This window comes from Arachis ipaensis, chromosome B2 (genome assembly GCF_059453495.1).
Source record: "Arachis ipaensis isolate K30076 ecotype BB chromosome B2, ASM5945349v1, whole genome shotgun sequence".
NCBI classification, from domain to species: Eukaryota; Viridiplantae; Streptophyta; class Magnoliopsida; order Fabales; family Fabaceae; genus Arachis; species Arachis ipaensis.
The window spans coordinates 103,928,625-103,952,698 of NC_142437.1; the positions used below are offsets into that span (position 1 = coordinate 103,928,625).

Sequence of the window (24,074 nt, forward strand, 5' to 3'; positions counted from 1 at the left end):
CGGACTGAGGGTGTGAGGGTTCCGGTGGCCCCGGCGGGGGGTGTCCCCGACCTTTTCTCTTGGGTCACTAGTGATGTATGGGGACGCCGTCGCGGATGACGGAGGCGGACCTCCAGCGGCTCCGCGATCAAGGAGCTGTTTGCGGGGTGGTGATGCCGAACGCCACTACGAGCTTTCTCTTCTCGGGGTTGACGAGAGAGTCTGCTATACCAATCTTGACTCACCGACTGTGCCGGATTGGATGTGGGTGTATGAGGCGATGTTTACCTGGCTTGGTGTTCGGCTCCCCTTTTTCCCGTTTGTTCAACAGTTATTGAGCCGGTGCTCCGTGGCGCTGTCTCAGCTGCATCCGAATAGCTGGGCGGCGATACGGTCTTTCGAGCTCGTTTGTGAATTTTTGGAGCTTCCTGCCTCGGTAAACGTCTTCCTTTTTCTCTTCTTGTGTACCCTTCTGACCAAGGAGGGGAAGCACAAGAAGGGGTATGTGTCTTTTAGAGCTCAGCCTCATCGTCGGATCTTCGGGTTGTATGAAGATTCTTTTCACGGTTTTAAGAGCGGGTATTTTAAGGTTCGTCCTGCAAGGGGGCATAATCCTTTTTGGCTGACGTTGGAGGGTGAGTGTCGGTTTCCCACCTATTGGAACTTTAAGGCGGGGCCGTCGGTATTTACTCGGGTTTCGCAAGAGTTTCTGACCTCGGAGGAGCGGGATATCACTCTTGTTTTGTGGCAGTTGTTTGGGGAGCGCCCTCTTAATCCTCGGGATGTGATGTGTGATCCGGTTGCTTGTCGGTCATATGTTGGTGTGTGTCTGTCCTTTTCTTTGATTTTTGTGTTTGTTTTCCCGTTTTTGTAACTTGGAATTTTTGTTTTCTTTCAGTTGAGATGGCTGGTGGTTTGACTTCCTTGGCACGACTGAAGGCAGCAATGGCCCGGGAGGAAGGGTCGTCGTCTCCGGCTACTCCTGTTTCTAATCCTGTCGTGGGGTTGCAGGCTGTTTCTCAGGAGGTAGTTTCTTCGGGCGTGCGGGCCAATGCTCAGGTTTCTCCTGGTCCTGCGAACTCACCTGAAGTCGTCGTAGTGACGGCTGCTGAGGCTTCTCGGAAGAGAAAAAGGGCTGAGGAGCGAGACTTTTGAGGAGGAGGGTCTTGTGCCTAGTGTGATGGACCGACGCTTCGATGCCCCGGGGTTCATTGATCAACACTTGATGCCTGGTACGGAGCCGTTTTTTGATGGCTGCGATGTTTCGTTTCAGGCCAAGTCGGTGTATCGTGCCCTCCTTCGGTCTGCCGTTGTCGTTCGGAAGGCTGAGCCCGTGATGGCTCAGGTCGGTTTGTTGGATAAGAAACTTCGCCATTCTCAGGCTGAGGTGGCTAAGTTGAAGGAGGAGCTCGAGGCTGCCGAGGCTGCGAGAGAGAGGGCAGTGAAGTCTTCTGAGGAAGCCGGGGCGGAGATTCTCCGACTTTCCGAGGTTGAGACTTCGCTTCTTTCCCAATTGGCAGAGGAGCGGCAGCAGGCTTCTAATGCGGGTTCTCAAGCTGCCGTGCTTCTTACTGAGTCAGAGACTCTGAAGGCCGAGGTTGCTTCCTTGAAGAGGGAGAAGACGGAGTTACTGAGTTATGCAAAGGATGCGATCGTGGCTACCGAGGAGACAATGAGGGCTCAGGCTTTAGTGCTGGCTCCGGGAGTGGATGTGTCCGTGATGGGAGCATTCAAGACTGTTCGTGACGGCCAGATTGTCGACCTTGAGTAGCTTTCTATCTTTGTTATTTTATTTTGAACTGTGTTTTGAATATTTTGGATGGCCAAGGGTCGTGTAGTTGCTACTTCGTGACACTGGATTCTGCTTAATGGTATTTTCGGCCGTTCGGGCCTTATTGTATATTCCGTTTTATGGTTTTTTCGGCCGTTCGGGCCTTTTGTATGTTTCGCTTTAAGCTATTCCGTTTGTTTTATTGGTTCCCTCGGGCCGTCGTTTGGTTGGGTTTTTTATGGATATCCGTGTATTGGGCCTGGGGGGTGATCAGTCCCCCAGTCGTGGCCGTGTCTTTGTTCGTATTTGGGACGTTTAGAAGGGTAGAAATAGCTTTTAACGAAATATTTATTGAAGGTTGGGCCTCGTTAAAACCCTCCGTCTTGGGGGGAAAGAGTACCCGGGATTGATACTTTAAGCAAATTCAAAATAAAAAAGGGGTGACCTAGTTAGGTCGACCTAAGTGTAGTATCGCCGTAAATTGGCGGCGTTCCAGGTCCTTGGGACTTCGTCGCCATTAAGCCGTTCGAGTTTATATGCTCCCTTTCCGATTACCGCCTTGATTCTGTATGGTCCTTCCCAGTTGGGAGTGAGTTTCCCTTCTCCTGGGGTCGGGGGACCGATGCCATTTTGTCATAGGACGAGATCGTCGGTTGCGAATTCTCGTCGGACGACGCCATGGTTGTATCTTAAGCTGATTCTCTATTTTAGGGCTAGCTCTTTGATATGAGCTATGCTTCTTTCCTCGTCGATGAGGTCTCGTTTTGCTTCCTCGTCGTTACCGCCGACCGTTTTTCTGGGGCTTGGGTCTCCGATTTCTACCGGGATGACCACTTCCACACCGTATATTAATCGGAAGGGTGTTTCTCCCGTGGTCGTTTGCGGTGTGGTTCGGTATGACCATAGGACCGATCCGAGTTCGTCGGCCCATAGTTCTTTGGCTTCGTCGAGCCGCTTCTTGAGTCCTTTGACGATTATTTTATTTGCGGATTCCACCTGTCCGTTTGTTTGGGGGTGTTCTACCGAGTTGAAACGGTGAGATACGTGTAGTCCTTCTAAAAATTCTCTGAACCTTTTGTCGGCAAATTGGGTTCCGTTGTCCGAGATAACGATCTCGGGGATCCCGAATCGGGTGATGATCTATCGCCAGAGGAATTTTCGGCATTGGGCTGCCGTTATGGAGGCTAGGGGTTCGGTTTCGATCCATTTAGTGTAGTAGTCTATGACGACGATGAGATACCTGAGTTGACCGGGTGCCGTAGGGAAGGGCCCGACGAGGTCAATACCCCAGGTGCCGAATGGCCGTTCTGCCGATATGATGCTTAGCTGGTGAGGGGTGGCTTGGTGGATATTGGCGTGCCTTTGGCATTTGTCGCAGTTTTTGACTATTTTTATGGAGTCTCGGATGATTGTGGGCCAGAAGTAGCCTGCCCTGATGACCTTTTGGGCTAACGTTTTGCGTCCGACGTGGTGGCCGCAGCAGCCTTCGTGGATTTCGCGGAGTATGTACTCCGTGTCCCTGGGTTCAACACACTTGAGTAGGGGTTGCGAGAATCCGCGTTTGTATAATTGTCCTGTGACAATAGTATAGTTGGCGGCTTCCCTTTTTATTCGCTTTCCCTCTTTGGGGTCTGGCGGCAGTGTTCCCTCGAGGAGGTACTGTAGGATAGGGTGGGTCCAAGACCCCTGGTTCGAGAGTGTCAGATGAGCGGTGGTTATCGTTGACACGGAGGGTGACTTAACGACTTCCTGGATTAGCGACTTGTTACCGTGTCCAGGTTTGGTGCTGGCTAGTTTGGAAAGTAGGTCTGCCCTGGCATTTCGTTCCCTAGGGACGTGCTGTATGGTAACGTGCTCGAATCCTTCTTTTAGTTTGTTTACCTTGGCGAGGTATTGTTGGAGTAGAGGATCTCGTGTCTGGTAGTCTCCGTTAATTTGGGAGCTGACTACTTGGGAATCGGTATTTACCTCTAGGACCTTTGCTCCGACTTCCCGGGCTAGGGCTAGGCCTGCCAAGAGGGCCTCGTATTCTGCCTGGTTGTTTGAGACCAGAAATTCGTATCGTACTGACTGTTCGATTACGACTCCGTTATGGCTTTCGAGGATGACTCCGGCGCCTCCAGAAGTGATGTTCGAGGAGCCGTCAACGTGTAGCTTCCATGATTCGGGGGTGGAGTCTCCTGGTGTCATTTCGGCGATAAAATCGGCCATGGCTTGTGCTTTGATCGCGTATCGGGGTTCGAACTTGATGTCGAACTGGGATAGTTCGATGGACCATGCTAGCATTCTGCCAGCTAGGTCGGGTTTTTGAAGTACCTGCTTGACCGCTTGGTCGGTTCGGACCGTCACGGAATGGGCCTGGAAGTATTGTCGTAGGCGTCGGGAGGCTGTAAGGAGTGCGAAGGCCAGTTTTTCTAAGCGTGAGTAGCGAGCTTCCGTATCCTGTAGGACTCTGCTTATGAAGTATATGGGTTTTTGTTCTTTTTTCTCGTTTTCACGGATGAGCGCTGCTACGAGTGCCTCCTCCGTTATGGAGAGGTACAGGTAGAGTGTTTCCCCTGTCTGGGGTTTGGCGAGGATTGGTGGTTCCGCTAAGACTCTCTTGAAATGTTGGAATGCTTCTTCGCATTCCGTCTCTGGTATGCGAAATTGTTACTCAGGTTGTGAATCATTACATATCTTCACAACTTCGCATAACTAACCAGCAAGTGCACTAGGTCGTCCAAGTAATACCTTACGTGAGTAAGGGTCGATCCCACGGAGATTGTTGGTTTGAAGCAAGCTATGGTCACCTTGTAAATCTCAGTCAGGCAGATATAAAATGGTTATGTAGTTTTCGAAAATAGATACAATAAAATAAGGATAGAAACACTTATGCAAATCATTGGTGAGAATTTCAGATAAGCGTATGGAGATGCAATCGTTCCTCTGAATCTCCACTTTCCCGCTGACTTCATCCAATCAGTCTTACTCCTTTCCATGGCTGGCTTTATGCAAGGGCATCACCGTTGTCAGTGGCTACATCCCCTCCTCTTGTGAAAATGGTCCAAGATGCCCTGTCACGGCACGGCTAATCATCTGAGGTTCCCGATCATGCTGGAATAGGATTCACCCTCCTTTTGCGTCTGTCACTACGCCCAGCACTCGCGAGTTTGAAGCTCGTCACAGTCATTCAATCATTGAATCCTACTCGAAATACCACAGACAAGGTTTAGACTTTCCGGATTCTCTTGAATGCCGCCATCATTCTAGCTTACACCACAAAGATTCTGATTAAGAGATCTAAGAGATACTCATTCAATCTAATGTAGAACGGAAGTGGTTGTCAGGCACGCATTCATAAGGAATGATGATGATTGTCACGTTCATCACATTCAGGTTGGAGTGCGAATGAATATCTTAGAAGCGAAATAAGATGAATTGAATAGAAAACAGTAGTACTTTGCATTAATCTTTGAGGAACAGCAGAGCTCCACACCTTAATCTATGGAGTGTAGAAACTCTACCGTTAAAAATACATAAGTGAAAGGTCCAGGCATGGCCGTGTGGCCAGCCCCCATGATCTAAGAACTAGGCGTCCAAAGATATCTAATACAATAGTAAAAAGTCCTATTTATAATAAACTAGCTACTAGGGTTTACAGAAGTAAGTAATTGATGCATAAATCCACTTCCGGGGCCCACTTGGTGTGTGCTTGGGCTGAGCTTGAAGTCTACACGTGCAGAGGCTCTTTCTGGAGTTGAACGCCAGGTTGTAACGTATTTCTGGCGTTCAACTTTGGTTTGTGACTTGTTTCTGGCGTTTAACTTCAGACAGCAGAGTAGAACTGGCGTTCAACGCCCTTTTACGTCGTCTAAACTCGGCCAAAGTATGGACTATTATATATTGCTGCAAAGCCCTGGATGTCTACTTTCCAACGCAATTGGAAGCGTGCCATTTTGAGTTCTGTAGATCCAGAAAATTCACTTTGAGTGCAGGGAGGTCAGAATCCAACAGCATCAACAGTCCTTCTTCAACCTCTGAATCTAATTTTTGCTCAAGTCCCTCAATTTCAGCCAGAAAATACCTGAAATCATAGAAAAATATACAAACTCATATTAAAGTCCAGAAATGTGAATTTAACATAAAAACTAATGAAAACATCCCTAAAAGTAACTAGATCCTACTAAAAACATACTAAAAACAATGCCAAAAAGCGTATAAATTATCCACTCATCACAACACCAAACTTAAATTGTTGCTTGTCCCAAGCAACTGAAAATCAAATAGGATAAAAAGAAGAGAATATACTATAAATTCCAAACTATCAATGAAACATAGCTCCAATTAAATGAGCGGGACTTATAGCTTTTTGCCTCTTGAATAGTTTTGGCATCTCACTTTATCCATTGAAGTTCAGAATAATTGGCATCTATAGGAACTCAGAGTTTAGATAGTGTTATTGATTCTCCTAGTTCAGTATGATGATTCTTGAACACAGCTTCTTTATGAGTCTTGGTCGTGGCCCTAAGCACTTTGTTTTCCAGTATTACCACCGGATACATAAATGCCACAGACACATAATTGGGTGAACCTTTTCAGATTGTGACTCAGCTTTGCTAAAGTCCCCAATTAGAGGTGTCCAGGGTTCTTAAGCACACTCTTTTTTTGCTTTGGACCTTGACTTTAACCGCTCAGTCTCAAGTTTTCACTTGACACCTACACGCCACAAGCACATGGTTAGGGACAGCTTGGTTTAGCCCCTTAGGCCAGGATTTTATTCCTTTAGGCCCTCCTATCCACTGATGCTCAAAGCCTTGGGATCCTTTTTATTTGCCCTTGCCTTTTGGTTTTAAGGGTTATTGGCTTTTTTTTTGCTTGCTTTTTCTTTTTCTTTCTATTTTTTTTCGCCTATATATTTTTTTTTCTGCAAGCTTTGTTCTTTGCTGCTTTTTCTTGCTTCAAGAATCATTTTTATGATTTTTCAGATTATCAAATAACATGTTTCCTAGTCATCATTCTTTCAAGAGCCAACATATTTAACATTCTTAAACAACAACTTCAAAAGACATATGCACTGTTCAAGCATACATTCAGAAAACAAGAAGCATTGTCACCACATCAATATAATTAAACTAAGTTCAAGAATAATTTCGAAACTCATGTACTTCTTGTTCTTTTGAATTAAAATATTTTTCATTTAAGAGAGGTGATGGATTCATAGGACATTCATAACTTTAAGACAAAGTTACTAACTACTAATGATCATGTAATGAAGACACAAACATAGATAAGCACATAACATAGAAAACGAAAAACAGAAGAAATAAGAACAAGGAATGAATCCACCTTAGTGATGGTGGCGTTTCCTTCTTGAGGAACCAATGATGTCCTTGAGCTCTTCTATGTCTCTTCCTTGTCTTTGTTGCTCCTCCCTCATTGCTTTTTGATCTTCTCTTATTTCATGAAGGATGATGGAGTGCTCTTGATGTTCCACCCTTAATTGTCTCATGTTGGAACTTAATTCTCCTAGGGAGGTATTGATTTGCTCCCAATAGTTTTGTGGAGGAAAATGCATTTGAGGCATCTCCGGGATCTCATGGTGATGAGATTTATGCGCCTCTTGAGCTCCATGAAGGGGCTCTCTTGCTTGCTCCATCTTTTTCTTAGTGATGGGCTTGTCCTCTTTAATGAGGATATCTCCCTCTATGTCAATCCCAGCCGAATTGCATAGGTGGCAAATGAGGTGAGGAAAGGCTAACCTTGCTATAGTGGAGGACTTGTCAGCCACCTTGTAGAGTTCTTGAGGTATAATCTCATGAACTTCCACCTCTTCTCCAATCATGATGCTATGGATCATGATGGCCCGGTCTATAGTAACTTCAGACCGGTTGCTAGTGGAAATGATTGAGCATTGAATGAACTCCAACCATCCTCTAGCTACAGGCTTAAGGTCCAGTCTTCTTAGTTGAACTGGTTTGCCTTTTGAGTCAATCTTCCATTGAGCTCCTTCTACACATATGTCCATGAGGACTTGGTCCAACCTTTGATCAAAGTTGACTCTCCTTGTGTAGGGGCGTGCGTTCTCTTCCATGTTTGGCAAGTTGAACGCCAACCTCACATTTTCCGGACTAAAATCTAAGTATTTCCCCCGAACCATAGTGAGATAATTCTTTGGGTTCGGGTTCTTACTTTGATCATGGTTCCTAGTGATCCATGCATTAGTATAGAACTCTTGAACCATTAGGATGCCGACTTGTTGGATGGGATTTGTTAGAACTTCCCAACCTCTTCTTTGAATTTCATGTCGGATCTCCGGATACTCATTTCTTTTGAGTTTGAAAGGGACCTCGGGGATCACCTTCTTCTTGGCCACAACATCATAGAAGTGGTCTTGATGGGCTTTGGAGATGAACCTTTCCATCTCCCATGACTCGGAGGTAGAAGCTTTTGTCTTCCTTTTCCCTTTTTTAGAGGATTCTCCGGTCTTAGGTGCCATCAATGGTAATGGAAAAACAAAAAGCTTATGCTTTTACCACACCAAGCTTAGAATTTTGCTCGTCCTCGAGCAAGAGAAGAAAGAAAAGATGATGAAGAAGAAGAAATGGAGGAGAGGGAGAAGGGGTTGTGTTTCGGACAAGAAGAGAAGAGAGGGTTGTGTTGTGTGAAAATGAGGAAGAATGGAGGGTTATATATAGGGATGGGAGGGGGGTGAAGGTTCGGCCATTTTGGGTGGGTTTGGGTGGGAAATTGATTTTGAATTTTGAAGGTAGGTGGAGTTTATGAGGTAGGTTTATGGGGAAGAGTGGATGGATGTGAGTGGTGAAGAGTTGATAGGGAAGAGAGATTGAGGTGATTGGTGAAGGATTTTGGGGAAAAGTGTTTATGGGATTGTGTGAAAGAGGGGTGAGAAGAAGTGAGTGGAGGTAGGTGGTGATCCTGTGGGGTCCACAGATCCTGAGGTGTTCAAGGATTTACAACCTTGCACCAAATTGGGCATGCAAAATGCCCTTGCACACAACTCTGGGCGTTCAGCGCCAGATTGGTGCTTGTTCTGGGCGTTCAGCGCCAGCTCTCCTTCAGGGTGCATTTATGGCGTTCAAACGCCCAGATGCTGCCATTTCTGGCGTTCAGCGCCAGAACCATGCTCTGTTCTGGCGTTGAACGCCCAAAACATACTTCTTATTGGCGTTTAAACGCCAGTAAGGTCTTCCTCCAGGGTGTGATTTTTCTTCTGCTGTTTTTGATTCCGTTTTCAATTTTTATATTTATTTTGTGACTCCACATGATCATGAACCTATAAAGACATATAACTAAGAAAAATATAGTTAGATAAATAAAAATTGGGTTGCCTCCCAATAAGCATTTCTTTAATGTCAATAGCTTGACAGTGGGCTGTCATGGAGCCTCACAGATGTGCAGAGCTTTGTTGAGACCTCCCAACACCAAACTTAGAGTTTGGATATGGGAGTTCAACACCAAACTTAGAGTTTGGTTGTGGCTTCCCAACACCAAACTTAGAGTTTGACTGTGGGGGCTTTGTTTGACTCTGCTTTGAGAGAAGCTTTTTATGCTTCCTCTCCATGGATGCAGAGAGAGATCCTTGAGTTGTAAACACACGGTTGTCCTCATTCAATTGAAGGATCAATTCTCCTCTGTCCACATCAATCACAGCTCTTGCTGTGGCTAGGAAAGGTCTTCCTAGGATGATGGATTCATCCTCTTCCTTTCCAGTATTCAGGACTATGAAATCAGCAGGGATGTAAAGGCCTTCAACCTTTACTAACACGTCCTCTACTTGTCCATAAGCCTGTTTTCTTGAATTGTCTGCCATTTCTAATGAGATTTTAGCAGCTTGCACCCCATAGATTCCCAATTTCTCTATTACAGAGAGAGGCATGAGGTTTATCCCTGAACCAAGGTCACACAGAGCCTTAAAGATCATGGTGCCTATGGTACAAGGTATTATGAACTTTCCAGGATCCTGTTTCTTCTGAGGCAATGTCAGTTGATCCAGATCACTTAGTTCATTGGTGAACAAGGGAGGTTCATCTGCCCAAGTCTCAATACCAAATAATTTGGCATTTAGCTTCATGATTGCACCAAGGAACTTGGCAGCTTGCTCTTCAGTAACATCCTCATTCTCTTCAGAAGAGGAATACTCATCAGAGCTCATGAATGGCATAAGGAGGTTCAATGAAATCTCTATGGTCTCTAGATGAGCCTCAGAGTCCTTTGGTTCCTCAGAGGGAAGCTCCTTATTGATCACTGGACGTCCCAGGAGGTCTTCCTCCTTGGGATTCACGTCCTCTCCTTCCCTTACAGGTTCGGCCATGGTGCTTATGTCAATGGCCTTGCACTCTCCTTTTGGATTCTCTTCTGTATTGCTTGGGAGAGTACTAGGAGGGATTTCAGTGATCCTTTTACTTAACTGGCCCACTTGTGCTTCCAAATTTCTAATGGAAGACCTTGTTTCATTCATGAAACTTACAGTGGCCTTGGATAGATCAGAGACTAAATTTGCTAAATTAGAGGTATTTTGTTTAGAGTTCTCTGTCTGTGCTGAGTGGATGATGGAAAAGGTTTATTATTGTTAAACCTGTTTCTTCCACCATTATTAAAGCCTTGTTGAGGCCTTTGATCCTTCCATGAGAGATTTGGATGATTTCTCCATGATGGATTATAGGTGTTTCCATAAGGTTCACCTAAGTAATTCACCTCTGCTATTGCAGGGTTCTCAGGATCATAAGCTTCTTCTTCATAAGAAGCCTCTTGAGTACTGTTGGATGCAGCTTGCATTCCATTCAGACTCTGAGAAATCATATTGACTTGCTGAGTCAATATTTTGTTCTGAGCCAATATGGCATTCATAGTATCAACTTCAAGAACTCCCTTCTTCTGAGGCGTCCCATTACTCACAGGATTCCTCTCAGAAGTGTACATGAACTGGTTATTAGCAACCATGTCAATGAGTTCTTGAGCTTCTGCAGGCGTTTTCTTTAAGTGAATGGATCCACCTGCAGAAGTATCCAATGACATCTTTGATAGCTCAGATAAACCATCATAGAATATATCCAGGATGGTCCATTCTGAAAGCATGTCAGAAGGACACTTTTTGGTCAGCTGCTTGTATCTTTCCCAAGCTTCATAGAGGGATTCACCTTCCTTCTGTCTGAAGGTCTGAACATCCACTCTAAGCTTGCTCAGCTTTTGAGGAGGAAAAAACTTGGCTAAGAAAGCCGTGACCAGCTTATCCCAAGAGTTCAGGCTATCTCTGGGTTGAGAATCCAACCACACTCTAGCTCTGTCTTTTACAGCAAAAAGGAAAAGCATGAGCCTGTAGACTTCAGGATTTACTCCATTAGTCTTAACAGTATCACAGATCTGCAAGAATTCAGTTAAGAACTGAAAAGGATCTTCAGATGGAAGTCCATGAAACTTGCAGTTTTGTTGCATCAGAGAAACTAGCTGAGGTTTCAGCTCAAAATTGTTTGCTCCAATGGTAGGAATGGAGATGCTTTTTCCATGTAAATTAGAATTAGGTGCAGTAAAGTCACCAAGCATTCTCCTTGCATTATTGTTGTTGGGTTCAGCTGCCATCTCCTTTACTTGTTCGAAATTTTCAATAAGGTTGTCTCTGGATTGTTGTAATTTAGCTTCTCTTAGTTTCCTTTTGAGAGTCCTTTCAGGTTCTGGATCAGCTTCAACAAGAATGCCTTTTTCTTTGTCCCTGCTCATAAGAAAGAGAAGAGAAAAGAAGAGGAATCCTCTATGTCACAGTAAAGAGGTTCCTTATTGTTAGTAGATAAATAAATAAATAGAATAAGATGGGAGAGGGAGAATTTTCGAAAATTATTTTTGAAAAAGAGTTAGTGATTTTCGAAAATAGTTTTTGAAAAATATTAGTAATTTTCGAAAATTAAAATCCAAAATTAAAAAGAAGTTTTGAAAAAGAGAGGGAGATATTTTCGAAAATTAGAGAGAGAGAGTTAGTTAGGTAGTTTTGAAAAAGCTAAGAAACAAACAAAAAGTTAGTTAGTTAGTTGAAACAAATTTTGAAAAGATAAGAAGTTAGGAAGTTAGAAAAGATATTTTGAAATCAAATTTTTGAAAAAGATAAGATAAGAAGATATTTTTGAAAAGATATGATTGAAATTAGTTTTTAAAAAAGATTTGATTTTTAAAATCACAATTAATGACTTGATTCACAAGAAATCACAAAATATGATTCTAGAACTTAAAGTTTGAATCTTTCTTAACAAGCAAGTAACAAACTTGAAATTTTTGAATCAAAACATTAATTGATGATGTTATTTTCGAAAATTGTGTCATAAAGATAAGAAAAAGATTTTTGAAAAATATTTTTAAAATTTTCGAAAATAACTAAGAAAAATGAAAAAGATTTGATTTTTGAAAAAGATTTTGAAAAAGATGAGATTTTTAAATTGAAAATTTGATTTGACTCAAAAACAACTAGATTTTAAAAATTTTTGAAAAAGTCAAATCTAATTTTCGAAATTTTAAGAGAGAAAAAGGAAAAGATATTTTTTTGATTTTTGAAATTTTTTATGATGAGAGAGAAAAACAAGAAAAAATGATGGAATGCATGAGAATTTTAGATCAAAACATGTGATGCATGCAAGAATGCTATGAATGTCAAGATGAACACCAAGAACACTATGAAGATCATGATGAACATCAAGAACACATTTTTTGAAAAATTTTTAATGCAAAAAAAACATGCAAGACACCAAACTTAGAATTCTTTAATGCTTAGACACTAAGAATTCAAGAATGCATATGAAAAACAAGAAAAGACACAAAACATGCAAATGCAAAGATCAAACAAGAAGACTTACCAAGAACAACTTGAAGATCATGAAGAACACTATGAATGCATGAAAATTTTCGAAAAATGCAAGATGAGTATGCAATTGACACCAAACTTATAACATGACTCAAGACTCAAACAAGAAACACAAAAATATTTTTGATTTTTATGATTTTATAATTTTTTTGTATTTTCTTTTAATTTTTTTCAAAAATCATTTTGAAAAAGAAAAATAAGGATTCCAAAATTTTTAATATGAATTCCAGGAATCTTATGCTCTTTAGTCTAAAGCTCCAATCAAAGGGTCAGGCATGGCTTAATAGCCAGCCAAGCTTTAGTATGTAACTCAGACATGACACGTCTAACATGCCCTACAGTCGTGGCTTTACAGCCAGCCAGGCTTCAACAAGCTTTATGAAACACTAGAATTCATTCTTAAAAATTCTGAAGAAAAATATATTTTTGAAAACATTTTTATTTTAAATTTTTTTTGAAAGATTTTTGAGAAATTTTTGAAAATAAAACGAAAAGAAAGTTACCCAATCTGAGCAACAAGATGAACCGTCAGTTGTCCAAACTCAAACAATCCCCGGCAACGGCGCCAAAAACTTGGTATGCGAAATTGTTACTCAGGTTGTGAATCATTACATATCTTCACAACTTCGCATAACTAACCAGCAAGTGCACTGGGTCGTCCAAGTAATACCTTACGTGAGTAAGGGTCGATCCCACGGAGATTGTTGGTTTGAAGCAAGCTATGGTCACCTTGTAAATCTCAGTCAGGCGGATATAAAATGGTTATGTAGTTTTCGAAAATAGATACAATAAAATAAGGATAGAAACACTTATGCAAATCATTGGTGAGAATTTCAGATAAGCGTATGGAGATGCAATCGTTCCTCTGAATCTCCACTTTCCCGCTGACTTCATCCAATCAGTCTTACTCCTTTCCATGGCTGGCTTTATGCAAGGGCATCACCGTTGTTAGTGGCTACATCCCCTCCTCTTGTGAAAATGGTCCAAGATGCCCTGTCACGGCACGGCTAATCATCTGAGGTTCCCGATCATGCTGGAATAGGATTCACCCTCCTTTTGCGTCTGTCACTACGCCCAGCACTCGCGAGTTTGAAGCTCGTCACAGTCATTCAATCATTGAATCCTACTCGGAATACCACAGACAAGGTTTAGACTTTCCGGATTCTCTTGAATGCCGCCATCATTCTAGCTTACACCACGAAGATTCTGATTAAGAGATCTAAGAGATACTCATTCAATCTAATGTAGAACGGAAGTGGTTGTCAGGCACGCATTCATAAGGAATGATGATGATTGTCACGTTCATCACATTCAGGTTGGAGTGCGAATGAATATCTTAGAAGCGAAATAAGATGAATTGAATAGAAAACAGTAGTACTTTGCATTAATCTTTGAGGAACAGCAGAGCTCCACACCTTAATCTATGGAGTGTAGAAACTCTACCGTTAAAAATACATAAGTGAAAGGTCCAGGCATGGCCGTGTGGCCAGCCCCCATGATCTAAGAACTAGGCGTCCAAAGATATCTAATACAATAGTAAAAAGTCCTATTTATAATAAACTAGCTACTAGGGTTTACAGAAGTAAGTAATTGATGCATAAATCCACTTCCGGGGCCCACTTGGTGTGTGATTGGGCTGAGCTTGAAGTCTACACGTGCAGAGGCTCTTTCTGGAGTTGAACGCCAGGTTGTAACGTATTTCTGGCGTTCAACTCTGGTTTGTGACTTGTTTCTGGCGTTTAACTTCAGACAGCAGCATAGAACTGGCGTTCAATGCCCTTTTACGTCATCTAAACTCGGCCAAAGTATGGACTATTATACATTGCTGGAAAGCCCTGGATGTCTAATTTCCAACACAATTGGAAGCACGCCATTTTGAGTTCTGTAGCGCGAGAAAATTCACTTTGAGTGCAGGGAGGTCAGAATCCAACAGCATCAGCAGTCCTTCTTCAACCTCTGAATCTGATTTTTGCTCAAGTCCCTCAATTTCAGCCAGAAAATACCTGAAATCATAGAAAAACACACAGACTCATAGTAAAGTCCAGAAATGTGAATTTAACATAAAAACTAATGAAAACATCCCTAAAAGTAACTAGATCCTACTAAAAACATACTAAAAACAATGTCAAAAAGCGTATAAATTATCCGCTCATCAGTCTCCCATTTGAAAGGGGCCCCTTTTTTCATTAGTTTGAAGAAAGGGATCGTCTTTTGAGCCGATGCCCCGAGAAAGCGTGATAACGCTGTCAATCGGCCGGTGAGCTTTTGGATGTCTTTAAGGTTTTTTGGGCTCGTCATTTCGAGGACGGCGCGGCATTTCTCCGGGTTTGCTTCAACTCCGCGTTGCATGATCATGAAGCCGAGGAACTTCCCTGCCTCCATTCCGAAGGCACATTTTGCCGGGTTGAGTCTCATTTGGTGCTTTCGTAGGGTGTTCATTATGACCTTGAGGTCGTCGGTGAGTTGTTCGCCGGATTTGGTCTTGACGAGCATGTCGTCTATGTAGACTTCTAGTTTGCTTCCGGAAATGTTTTAAAATATCTTGTTGACAAGTCTTTGATAGGTGGCTCCCGCGTTTTTCAGGCCAAAGGGCATCACTATGTAGCAGTATGTCCCGTCAGGAGTGATGAACGCTGTTTTTTCTTCGTCTGGTCGGTGCATCGGGATCTGGTTGTAGCCGAAATACGCGTCCATGAAGCTGAGGTATCGGTGGCCGGATGCGGCATCTACTAATCCGTCGATGTTTGGTAAGGGAAAGGCGTCCTTTGGGCAGGCTTTGTTGAGGTCCGTGTAGTCGACGCACATTTGCCATTTTCCGTTAGATTTTTTCACTAGTACGACGTTGGCTAGCCATGTCGTGTAGGGGAGTTCTCTGATGAAGTTGGCTTCGAGTAGGGCTTTAACTTGCTTTTTGACCTCGGCGGCTCGGTCTGATGACATTTTTCGTCTCCTTTGTGCCACTGGTTTAGCTTTGGGGTCCACGGCTAGCCGGTGGGACATTAGGTCGGGGTTTATTCCCGGCATGTCGGCTGGTGTAAATGTGAACAAGTCTCTATTTTGTTTCAGGAGTTGGGAGACTTCTTCTTTGAGATCATATGGGAGGTTCCTATTAATGAAGGTGTATTCATCTTTGGTTGGCCCTATTTGTAGCTTTTCCATATCTCCTTCTGGCTCTGGCCTGGGTTGGCCGTCTTGTCGGGCATCCAGATCGGCTAGGAATACCCCGGCCGCATCTCGGGATTTCTTCCTTAGGGCTAGGCTGGTGTTGTCGCATTCGGCTGCGACTTCTCGGTCCCTGTGGATGGTACCGACGGAGCCGTCGTCGGTTCTAAACTTCATAAGGAGGTATTTGGTAAAGATGACTGCGAAGAAGTCATTGATTGTTTTCCTTCCGAGAATCACGTTATAGGCTGTGGAGTCTTTTAGGACTACAAATTCAGATAGGATTGTCTTCTTCTGGCTGCTCGTTCCTATGGTAATGGGAAGTGTGATTGAGCCATCTGGTTTGAGAAAGTTGTCTCCGAGTCCCGTGACGCTGTTGCGGTGTGTTTGGAGGTTGTCGTTGTGGAGCCCTAGTTTATCGAAGGCTCCTCGGAAAAGAATGTTTGAGTCTGCCCCGGTGTCTACCAGTATCCTTCGCACTAGTCCTGTTCCGATTTTAGCCGAGATGACGAAAGGGGCATCCTCGGCCGAGGTGCCGTGCTGGCAATCCTCTGGTAAGAAGGTTATCGTGTTGTCAGCTGTAGCGGTTGGGGTTTGGTTTCTGACAGCCATTACTTTGAGATCTTTTTTCATCGTTAGTTTTGACTTACTTGATACGTCCTTGCCTGTGATGACGTTTACTATGATGGTCGGGTCTTCCTCCGGGCTTTCCCTGGGGGGTTGCTTTTGGGTTCTTGGGTTATGCCCTTCTCTCTCCGGTGACCTGTCTCTTTCCGCGCGTCTTGGTTCTCTGATGATTTTGGCAAATTCTGGGAGTTTGTCGTCTCGTATGGCTTGTTCGAGGGCGTCTTTAAGGTCAAAACAATCTTGTGTTTTGTGACCGTAACCCCGGTGGTAGTCGCAGTAGAGGGTTTTGTTGCCTCCCGTCCTTTCCTTGAGTTGTCGGGCTTTTGGAATGATGCCTTGATCTGCTATTTGGTGGTATATCTCGATAATTGGTGCTGTCAGGGGCGTGTAATTAGAGAATTTGCCAATTCTTGGCGGTCGGCTTGTATTTGCCAGTCTGGGGTGGTCCCTTTGATTCTCTCTGGGTGGTGGGTGTTGGCGAGAAGCCGAGTTGCCGTGTTGGGTGTTGCCGTGTTGCCGTTTGTTGGCGGCGACGACCTGGCTGACTTCTTCATCATTGATGTAATCTTTGGCGATGTTCTGGATCTCGTGCATGGTCCAAACTGGTTTGGTGGTGAGGTGTTTGCAAAAATCTTCGTTCATGAGTCCGTTGGTTAGGCAAAGGCTTGCGACGGAATCCGTGAGCTCGTCGACCGTCAGGCATTCGTCGTTGAAGCGGTCGAGGTATTTCCTTGTGGATTCTTCTTGTTTTTGCGTGACCCCCAGTAAGCTGATGGGGTGTTTGGCTTTAGTGATTCTGGTTGTGAATTGGGCCATGAACTTTCGTGTCACATCGTGAAAACTGGCTATGGATCCGTTTGGGAGGGCGTTGAACCATTTGATTGCCGGTCCTGCTAGGGTTACCGGGAAGGCTCTGCATCGGACCGCGTCGGCCGCTCCTTCCAGGTTCATTCTGGCATCGAAGGCCGTTAGATGTTCCTGGGGATCTTTGGTTCCATCAAACTTCATGTCGGTAGGTTTGTCGAAACCTTTGGGGAGTTTTGCTCTTAAGATTCTTTCTGTGAAGGGTGTAGCTCCCATTATTGTATGGTCGTTTCTCGTGCGCTTGGTGTTTCGGTATCTCCGATCTTCGTCTGAGTAATGTTGATGACTCAGATCTCGGGAAGCGCTGCGGTTGTGTTTCTTGTTGTATCGCCGTTCTGGCGATTTCTCATGCCCGTGGTCGCGTGAGGCACTGCGACCGTCTCTTCTGTCGTGTCGTCAGGTTGGCGACCTACCGCGGCGAGACCTTGATCTGGAAGTTGCGTGGCTTCCGTGTTCGTTGTTGTGTTTTTCTCTATTGGTCAATTTGCCTTCGAGTTCCTGGACCCGGAGGCAGAGATCCTGGATGATCTGTGCCGCTTTGTCCCTAGCTTTCTCAGGATGTCGTTGGTCCGTGACGACGTAGTCGTTCGCGTGGTGGACAGTACTTGCTATTCTTGCTTGGTTTGTGACCTCCTGGTGTTCTGGGGTTGGATGAAGTGGTCGGGAGTTATCCTGGCTTGAGGGGGTTTCCTCCAGAACGTCCCCCATCCGGCTTGGCTGGCGCAAGTTCCCCACAGATGGCGCCAATGTACGAGATGTCTCCGGTACGGGTTGAAGGGTGGATCGGGAACCGGCGGGTCAGAGCTGAAGCCGGATCGCTTGACTGGAGCAATGGGGGGAGGTACCTGCAAAGACACTCCGACGCTCAAGTCAGAATGGATCTAAGAGGTATAAGGTGTGAGGAATGAATGAATACCTGGGGGACTTGGATCCTCTATTTATAAGTGGTGATGAATATCTTATCTTATCTTAACTGGTTAAGATAAGATGAGTGAATTCGAAAGTTGGTTAGGAGCTCTGGAGGGCCAGTTTTTGGGCCTTATGAGCGAGGCGCGGGTCGGACCCGGGGAGCCGGGGTTGGATGCGGTCCCGGGTCCGGGATCGGTGGTCCAAATCCGTCACAAAGAGAATCATTGAATGATTGTGGACTCAAATAAAAATAATCATAATCAGAAAATAATTAACTTATATAACTTAAATATATTTACGTACAATTAATATATAAGTATATATAAATAAAAAATATTTAAAATTATTTAAATAAAATAAGTATATCCTGATAACAAAAAAATTATTAATTAAATAATTAATATATACGTATATACAAATAAAAAGTTATTAATTAAAAAAATATTTATTTTTAATTTTAGGAATCAAATACACATAATAATAATTTGTTTTGACATAGATAATTAAATTAATTGAATATTATTTTTTCTAATTTAGAATAGATTAATCTTACAATATATATCTCCAATGTATTATATAATTGTAAATTTTTATATCTGAAACTTGTATTTTTTTGACAATTGTCATGGCTACTAGATTATATTCTAATCTTAAATTTAATATAATGTTAAATGTAATTCTTTAATTAGTTTTTTACTTACATTCCTTTATTCTTTTATTTTATTTTAATTTTTTTATAGGTATGATTTATTAAGAATTTTAAGACAATATCGAGACACAAAGTTTAGAAATTTAAAGTTAGAATAATTTGATTATGAAGTGTCAAACAATTTAAAATGCGTATACAAAAAGCTCTCATCGAAATGATTCTACTTAATGAAGAGAGGTAATATGGAATTTTATATCATATTTAAATTAATTTACTATTTTTTTATCGTGATATTATTTTACAACGGTTTTCATATACGATGCACAATAAAAAATCCAAAAGTATTTCTATTTAGAAAAAGAATATCTAGAGGAAGTGTTTATGTTATTACCAACTACTTTAGCATAGATCAAAATAATATTAATTTCAAGTCAACCAGGCATGAATATAGAGTTTACTTCAGAAAGGATACCATTTTGCACTCAGTTAAAGACTCTTCGATCCCAATAAATTCGTTTTGCTTTGAACCGTACGAAGAAATATTTCAAAAAAAAGAGAGAAGACTCGCACTTGATAGGTGAGAGTTCTGTAGTTCATACTAAAATTGTTGGCATCAATTTATTTTGATAACTTTTTAAGGTAGGGTAATAACACTTTGTATTTTTAAAATTCCAAATGTAATAGACCTTTTAACCAGAAAAAAAAAATTTAGTGATCTCTAATCAGTTTAAAGTCCTTTTTTTTTGTTATTTAGAGGTATCTAATAAGTTTAAAAGTCCTATTTTTTTTTCCAGAACTTGATGAGATGTGATAAGTTAAAAAAATTGTGATAGTTTTATTAATTTTGTTTTTTAAATATTTAAAAGTTATTATGTTTTTAACTATTTTGTCTTCATGTGGTATAGGAATGGACCTAAATTGAGATGCACGTTGCAAAAAAAATTGCAAGATAATTCATCGAGTATAAGCAAAATTACCCAAATAAAAAGTATATCATTATATTACAATTTGAAAAGGTTAAAAATTTTGACCATAAGTACCTATTTCTTTTCTATAATATTTTTAGCCATATATATAACTATAAATTTTAAATAACATATTATTTTATAATTGTTTTTAAATAATAGAAGTTTCATATGCCAATTATGAAAACACACTTTTTATTAATAAAGCTTTTTGAGAAGTACAGAAATTTAGAAAAAGGTATCTGATTGATTATTTACTTTTCGAGATATGACTTTATCTAAAAAAATTGTTGGCCGCAACTTTCAAATGATATTCTGCATAGAAATCAAAGGCATTTGAATTTGAATGGTATAATTTTACTATCTTATTTGTATATGTTATAACTTCAAATAATATTTTATGACTAGATATAATTTGTTAATTTAGCTTTTTTTAAACTGTGATAAATTTAATGTTGTCTGATGAGACTATCAAGAATTTTGCATTGTCAGACATAAAAAATACATTTTTATGAAAGAAGCTTGCAAGAATATTCCAGTAGTAACTACTCATTGCAGGATGAGCGACTAATAATAGAGAAACTCAAGTATGACAGACATCAATTATAGACCTTAACATCATCGATGTTGTGTACGGTGACAATGGAATAGAAGAAAGCTTATGATAGAGTTATGAGAGCTGTGAACTAATCCCATGGAAATTTTTTTTTTTCCTTTATGGCCACAGTGGTTGCGGCAAAATGTTCCTTTACAACTTGATATCAGCAAAAGTTAGGTCAGAGGGTAAAATAGTGTCGCTTCCAGTAGAATACCCTCACTTCTCCTACTAAATGGTAGGACTGCATTCTATATTCAAGATACTTCTACCTATAGATGAATATTTTACGTGCAATATTCGACAGGGCTTTTCCCTTACCAAATTGTTGATAAGGACAGATTTAATAATCTGGGATAAGGCATTTATGCTTAGTAGGTATTGTTATGAGGTACTAGATAGATGTTTGAGGGATATTATGAGGCATGCAACAATTGCTAATAGTGAGCGTCCATTCAGGGGAAGACGGTTGTACTTGGTGAAGACTTTAGACAAATATTATTTGTAATTACAAGAGGATCTCAACAGGATATAATGAATGCAACCATAACTTCTTTGTACTTTTGGGAGTTTGTTGAAATTCTACAACTGTCAAAGAACATGAGGCTAATTTCGGGATGCAAAAAAGGAAACTAACAAGAAATCAAGAAATTTAGTGATTAGATGTTAAAAGTTGGTGATGGCCTAATAAAAAATAACCTAGATGGAGAGTCAGAAATTGAAATTCCTATGGATATGATCATTCCAGATTTTGAACACACATTTGATGAGTTAATTAACTTTGTCTTTATAGGTTTGGTGCATAACTATTTGTCAAGTAATTACTTTAATGATCTAATAATACTAGCACTGATCTTAGATGTTCGTTGTTGACAAAATAAATAGTTAATTACTATCAATTATTCCTAGTGATGAAAAGGTGTATCTTAGTTTAGACAATCTTTGCGTTGAGGAAGGTAATATGAAAAGCCACTTAAAATTGTTTGGTATAGAAGCATTAAATGTTCTTAATTGCTATGGTCTTCCACCTCATAAGCTCACACTTAAGATTGATGCTCCGATAATGCTACTTAAGAACATAGACCAGTCAAATGGCCTATGCAATGGTATATGACTACAGATTAGAAAACTTGAAAATCACTTAGTTGAATGTGAAATACTAACAAGGACCAAAATAGGAGGAATCAGATTAATCCCACGAATGAATATGGTTCCAAATAATAATAACATTCAATCAAGTTTTAGAGAAGACAATTTTTATTGATAGTGTCTTTTGGCATGACAATTAACAAAGCTCAAGGACAGACATTGAAAATCGTGCACTACAAGAAATATTGTTAAAATTGACGGTCGATAATATTAAAATTCGACGGCAAAATGGACGGCGAAGATGGTCGTTATTAAGCTTGTCAATTTTTCAAAATTCTATTAAAATCGACGGCTTGCCTGGCTGTCAATAATAACTTAATAAAATCGACGGTGTTTCTGTCTATAATATGAGTTTGAGAATTTTACATTGTTACTAAAATCGACAACATTTTTGTCGATATTTGATTCAATAAAATCGACAAAAGGGCCGTCGATTTAATTATTTAGATACCGACAAATGCTTAATAAAATTGACAGCACTTTTGACGATATTTGATTTAATAAAATCGACAAAAGAGCCGTCGATTTAATTACTTAGATACCAACAAATTCTGTGTCTGTATTTTTTTTTTTGTCTATTTTAAATTTAAAAAGCAACAATACTATCGTCGATTTTAATAGCTATAATTTTTTAATTATTTTTTCTATTTGAAAATTAGTAGACAATTAATACAAATAAACTTTTAAATATAGAAATAAAATTTATACAAAATATTAGATAAATAAACTTCTAAATATAAAAATAATGAGTTTACAAACTTATCAAAATAATAAATAATCCTCTAACATAAAGACTTTAGGCAAGATAAATAACTAAACTTAGACTTATATTCGTTTAAATTGCAATCTACTAATAATACATAATATTCAAAGCAAAGTAAATAACCCTACTCATACTCATCTAAATAATCATCCGAGTCATCAAGATCATCAGAATCATCGTCCTTTAGAGAACTTTGTGGTTGTCCTGGTCGCTGCAGAATAGGTAGGAGTTTTCTACCTGCGGCTGTGCTTTTTTGGGAGCTTGGAAAAGTAAAAGGAGGAGGTGGGAGAACACATGATCCAGAACTAGTAGGACCCATGGCCATCACATACTCAGTCAAGCTACTCAATTGATGACTAAACTGATCCATCTGTGAGTTACTGTTGTTGAGATCCTCACGCAAGGATTCAACAATCTGTTGCTACTCTTTTTTCTCCCTTTGGTAGCGGTCTTCAAGCTCTCTATATTTAGCGGCATGTTGTTCAACTTCCGTATTGAGTATTGCGATTTGTTCTCTAAGATCAAAAACATCAGTGCTAGTGGTCGTGGTTGGCCCATCAACTCGAGGTCGCACTATGGAAGAATATCTTACCTTACCCATGCCATATACCCTACCTCTTTGCTTTTCACCCACTGTCTCAATCCATATGCTTTTCTCAGAGACAGGTGGTGGATCAGTTACACCAGCCTCTATAGCAGCCTGCCGCTCTTGTTCAGCCTGAAACATACGCTCTTGAAATATATCCTACAATGAGGAGAAATGATTGATAAATTACTATAAGTATCAATAATGCAAAAATTAAGGGAATATGTGAAAAAAATAAGTCCAACATTACAATGAAAGTAAGTTACCTTTGTCTTTCGAGAGTGTTCATCAACCTATTGAGTCCTATCCTCTTTGCGAGTATGAGTGTGTTTAAAAAACTCATCCATACGTGATGGTCTTCCAAGTGAATGATTCTACATAATGTAACCAAATTATCAATAAATATGGATGTACAATTGATGATGTACTGAACTAAGCCACTGCACTTAGATAGAGCAGCTTACAAAGTACAAAGAGAAAACTTACATTTGAAAATAGGCTGACATTTAAGATTGTAACATTTCTAAATTATTAAGGGATGCAACAAGTGACATGTTAAAGGTGATATTAAACCAGTTAGAGAGATTAATAAGAACCATTCCCGGGCCTTAAGATTTTGGACCATCTGGCTACCAACATAGAAGCAAAGTTTCATCGACCATTTTCAACAATTATCATCTTAATCCTTGTTATCATATTTGTCTTAATTAGTAGAGAAACCTTTAGTGAACTCATTCATTATGGGATATCTTCCAAATTCATCCATCATCTGCAATTGAATGTGTCAGCATGATAAACTATTATTTTATGATTTATATTGTGTTTAATTGAGTGGTTTTATCAAATCTTTACCCACTTATTCATATGATTAGCATGTATTTACAATTCCATCCCAAAATTGTTTATGATTGAAAACTTACTTCCTAGAGACTTTTAATTATGTATTTTAATTCTCCTATATCCCATTCGATGCTGTGATCTGTGTGTTAAGTGTTTCAGGCTTCATAGGGCATGAATAACTTGGAAATTGGAGAGGAGACTTGCAAAAATGGAAGGAACACAAGAAACTAAGGAGATGACCAGCGAGCAATAACGCGAGTGCATGGCCCACGCTAACGCACGAAATGGAGAAGTCGCAGCGATGCGAACGCGTGCCTGACGCAAACGCGTGGATTGGAGTCTGCACGAATGACGCAAATGCGTGAACGA

At 40.9% G+C, this 24,074-nt stretch overlaps 1 protein-coding gene and 1 non-coding gene across 2 annotated transcripts; one reads left to right on the forward strand and one right to left on the reverse strand.

Moving 5' to 3' along the window:
* Positions 1–2,890: 2,890 nt before the first annotated feature.
* On the reverse strand, positions 2,891–15,089 carry LOC148575082 (uncharacterized). Its single transcript, XM_088506044.1, has 2 exons — positions 14,820–15,089; positions 2,891–4,384 (listed from the first exon to the last, which is right to left on the reverse strand). The coding sequence occupies exons 1-2, from the start codon at positions 15,087–15,089 to the stop codon at positions 2,891–2,893; spliced, it is 1,764 nt and encodes a 587-aa protein (XP_088362170.1).
* On the forward strand, positions 10,823–10,930 carry LOC148575083 (small nucleolar RNA R71). The gene has a single exon (XR_015906383.1). It is a non-coding gene; the product is annotated as a small nucleolar RNA R71 (small nucleolar RNA).
* Positions 15,090–24,074: the final 8,985 nt, after the last annotated feature.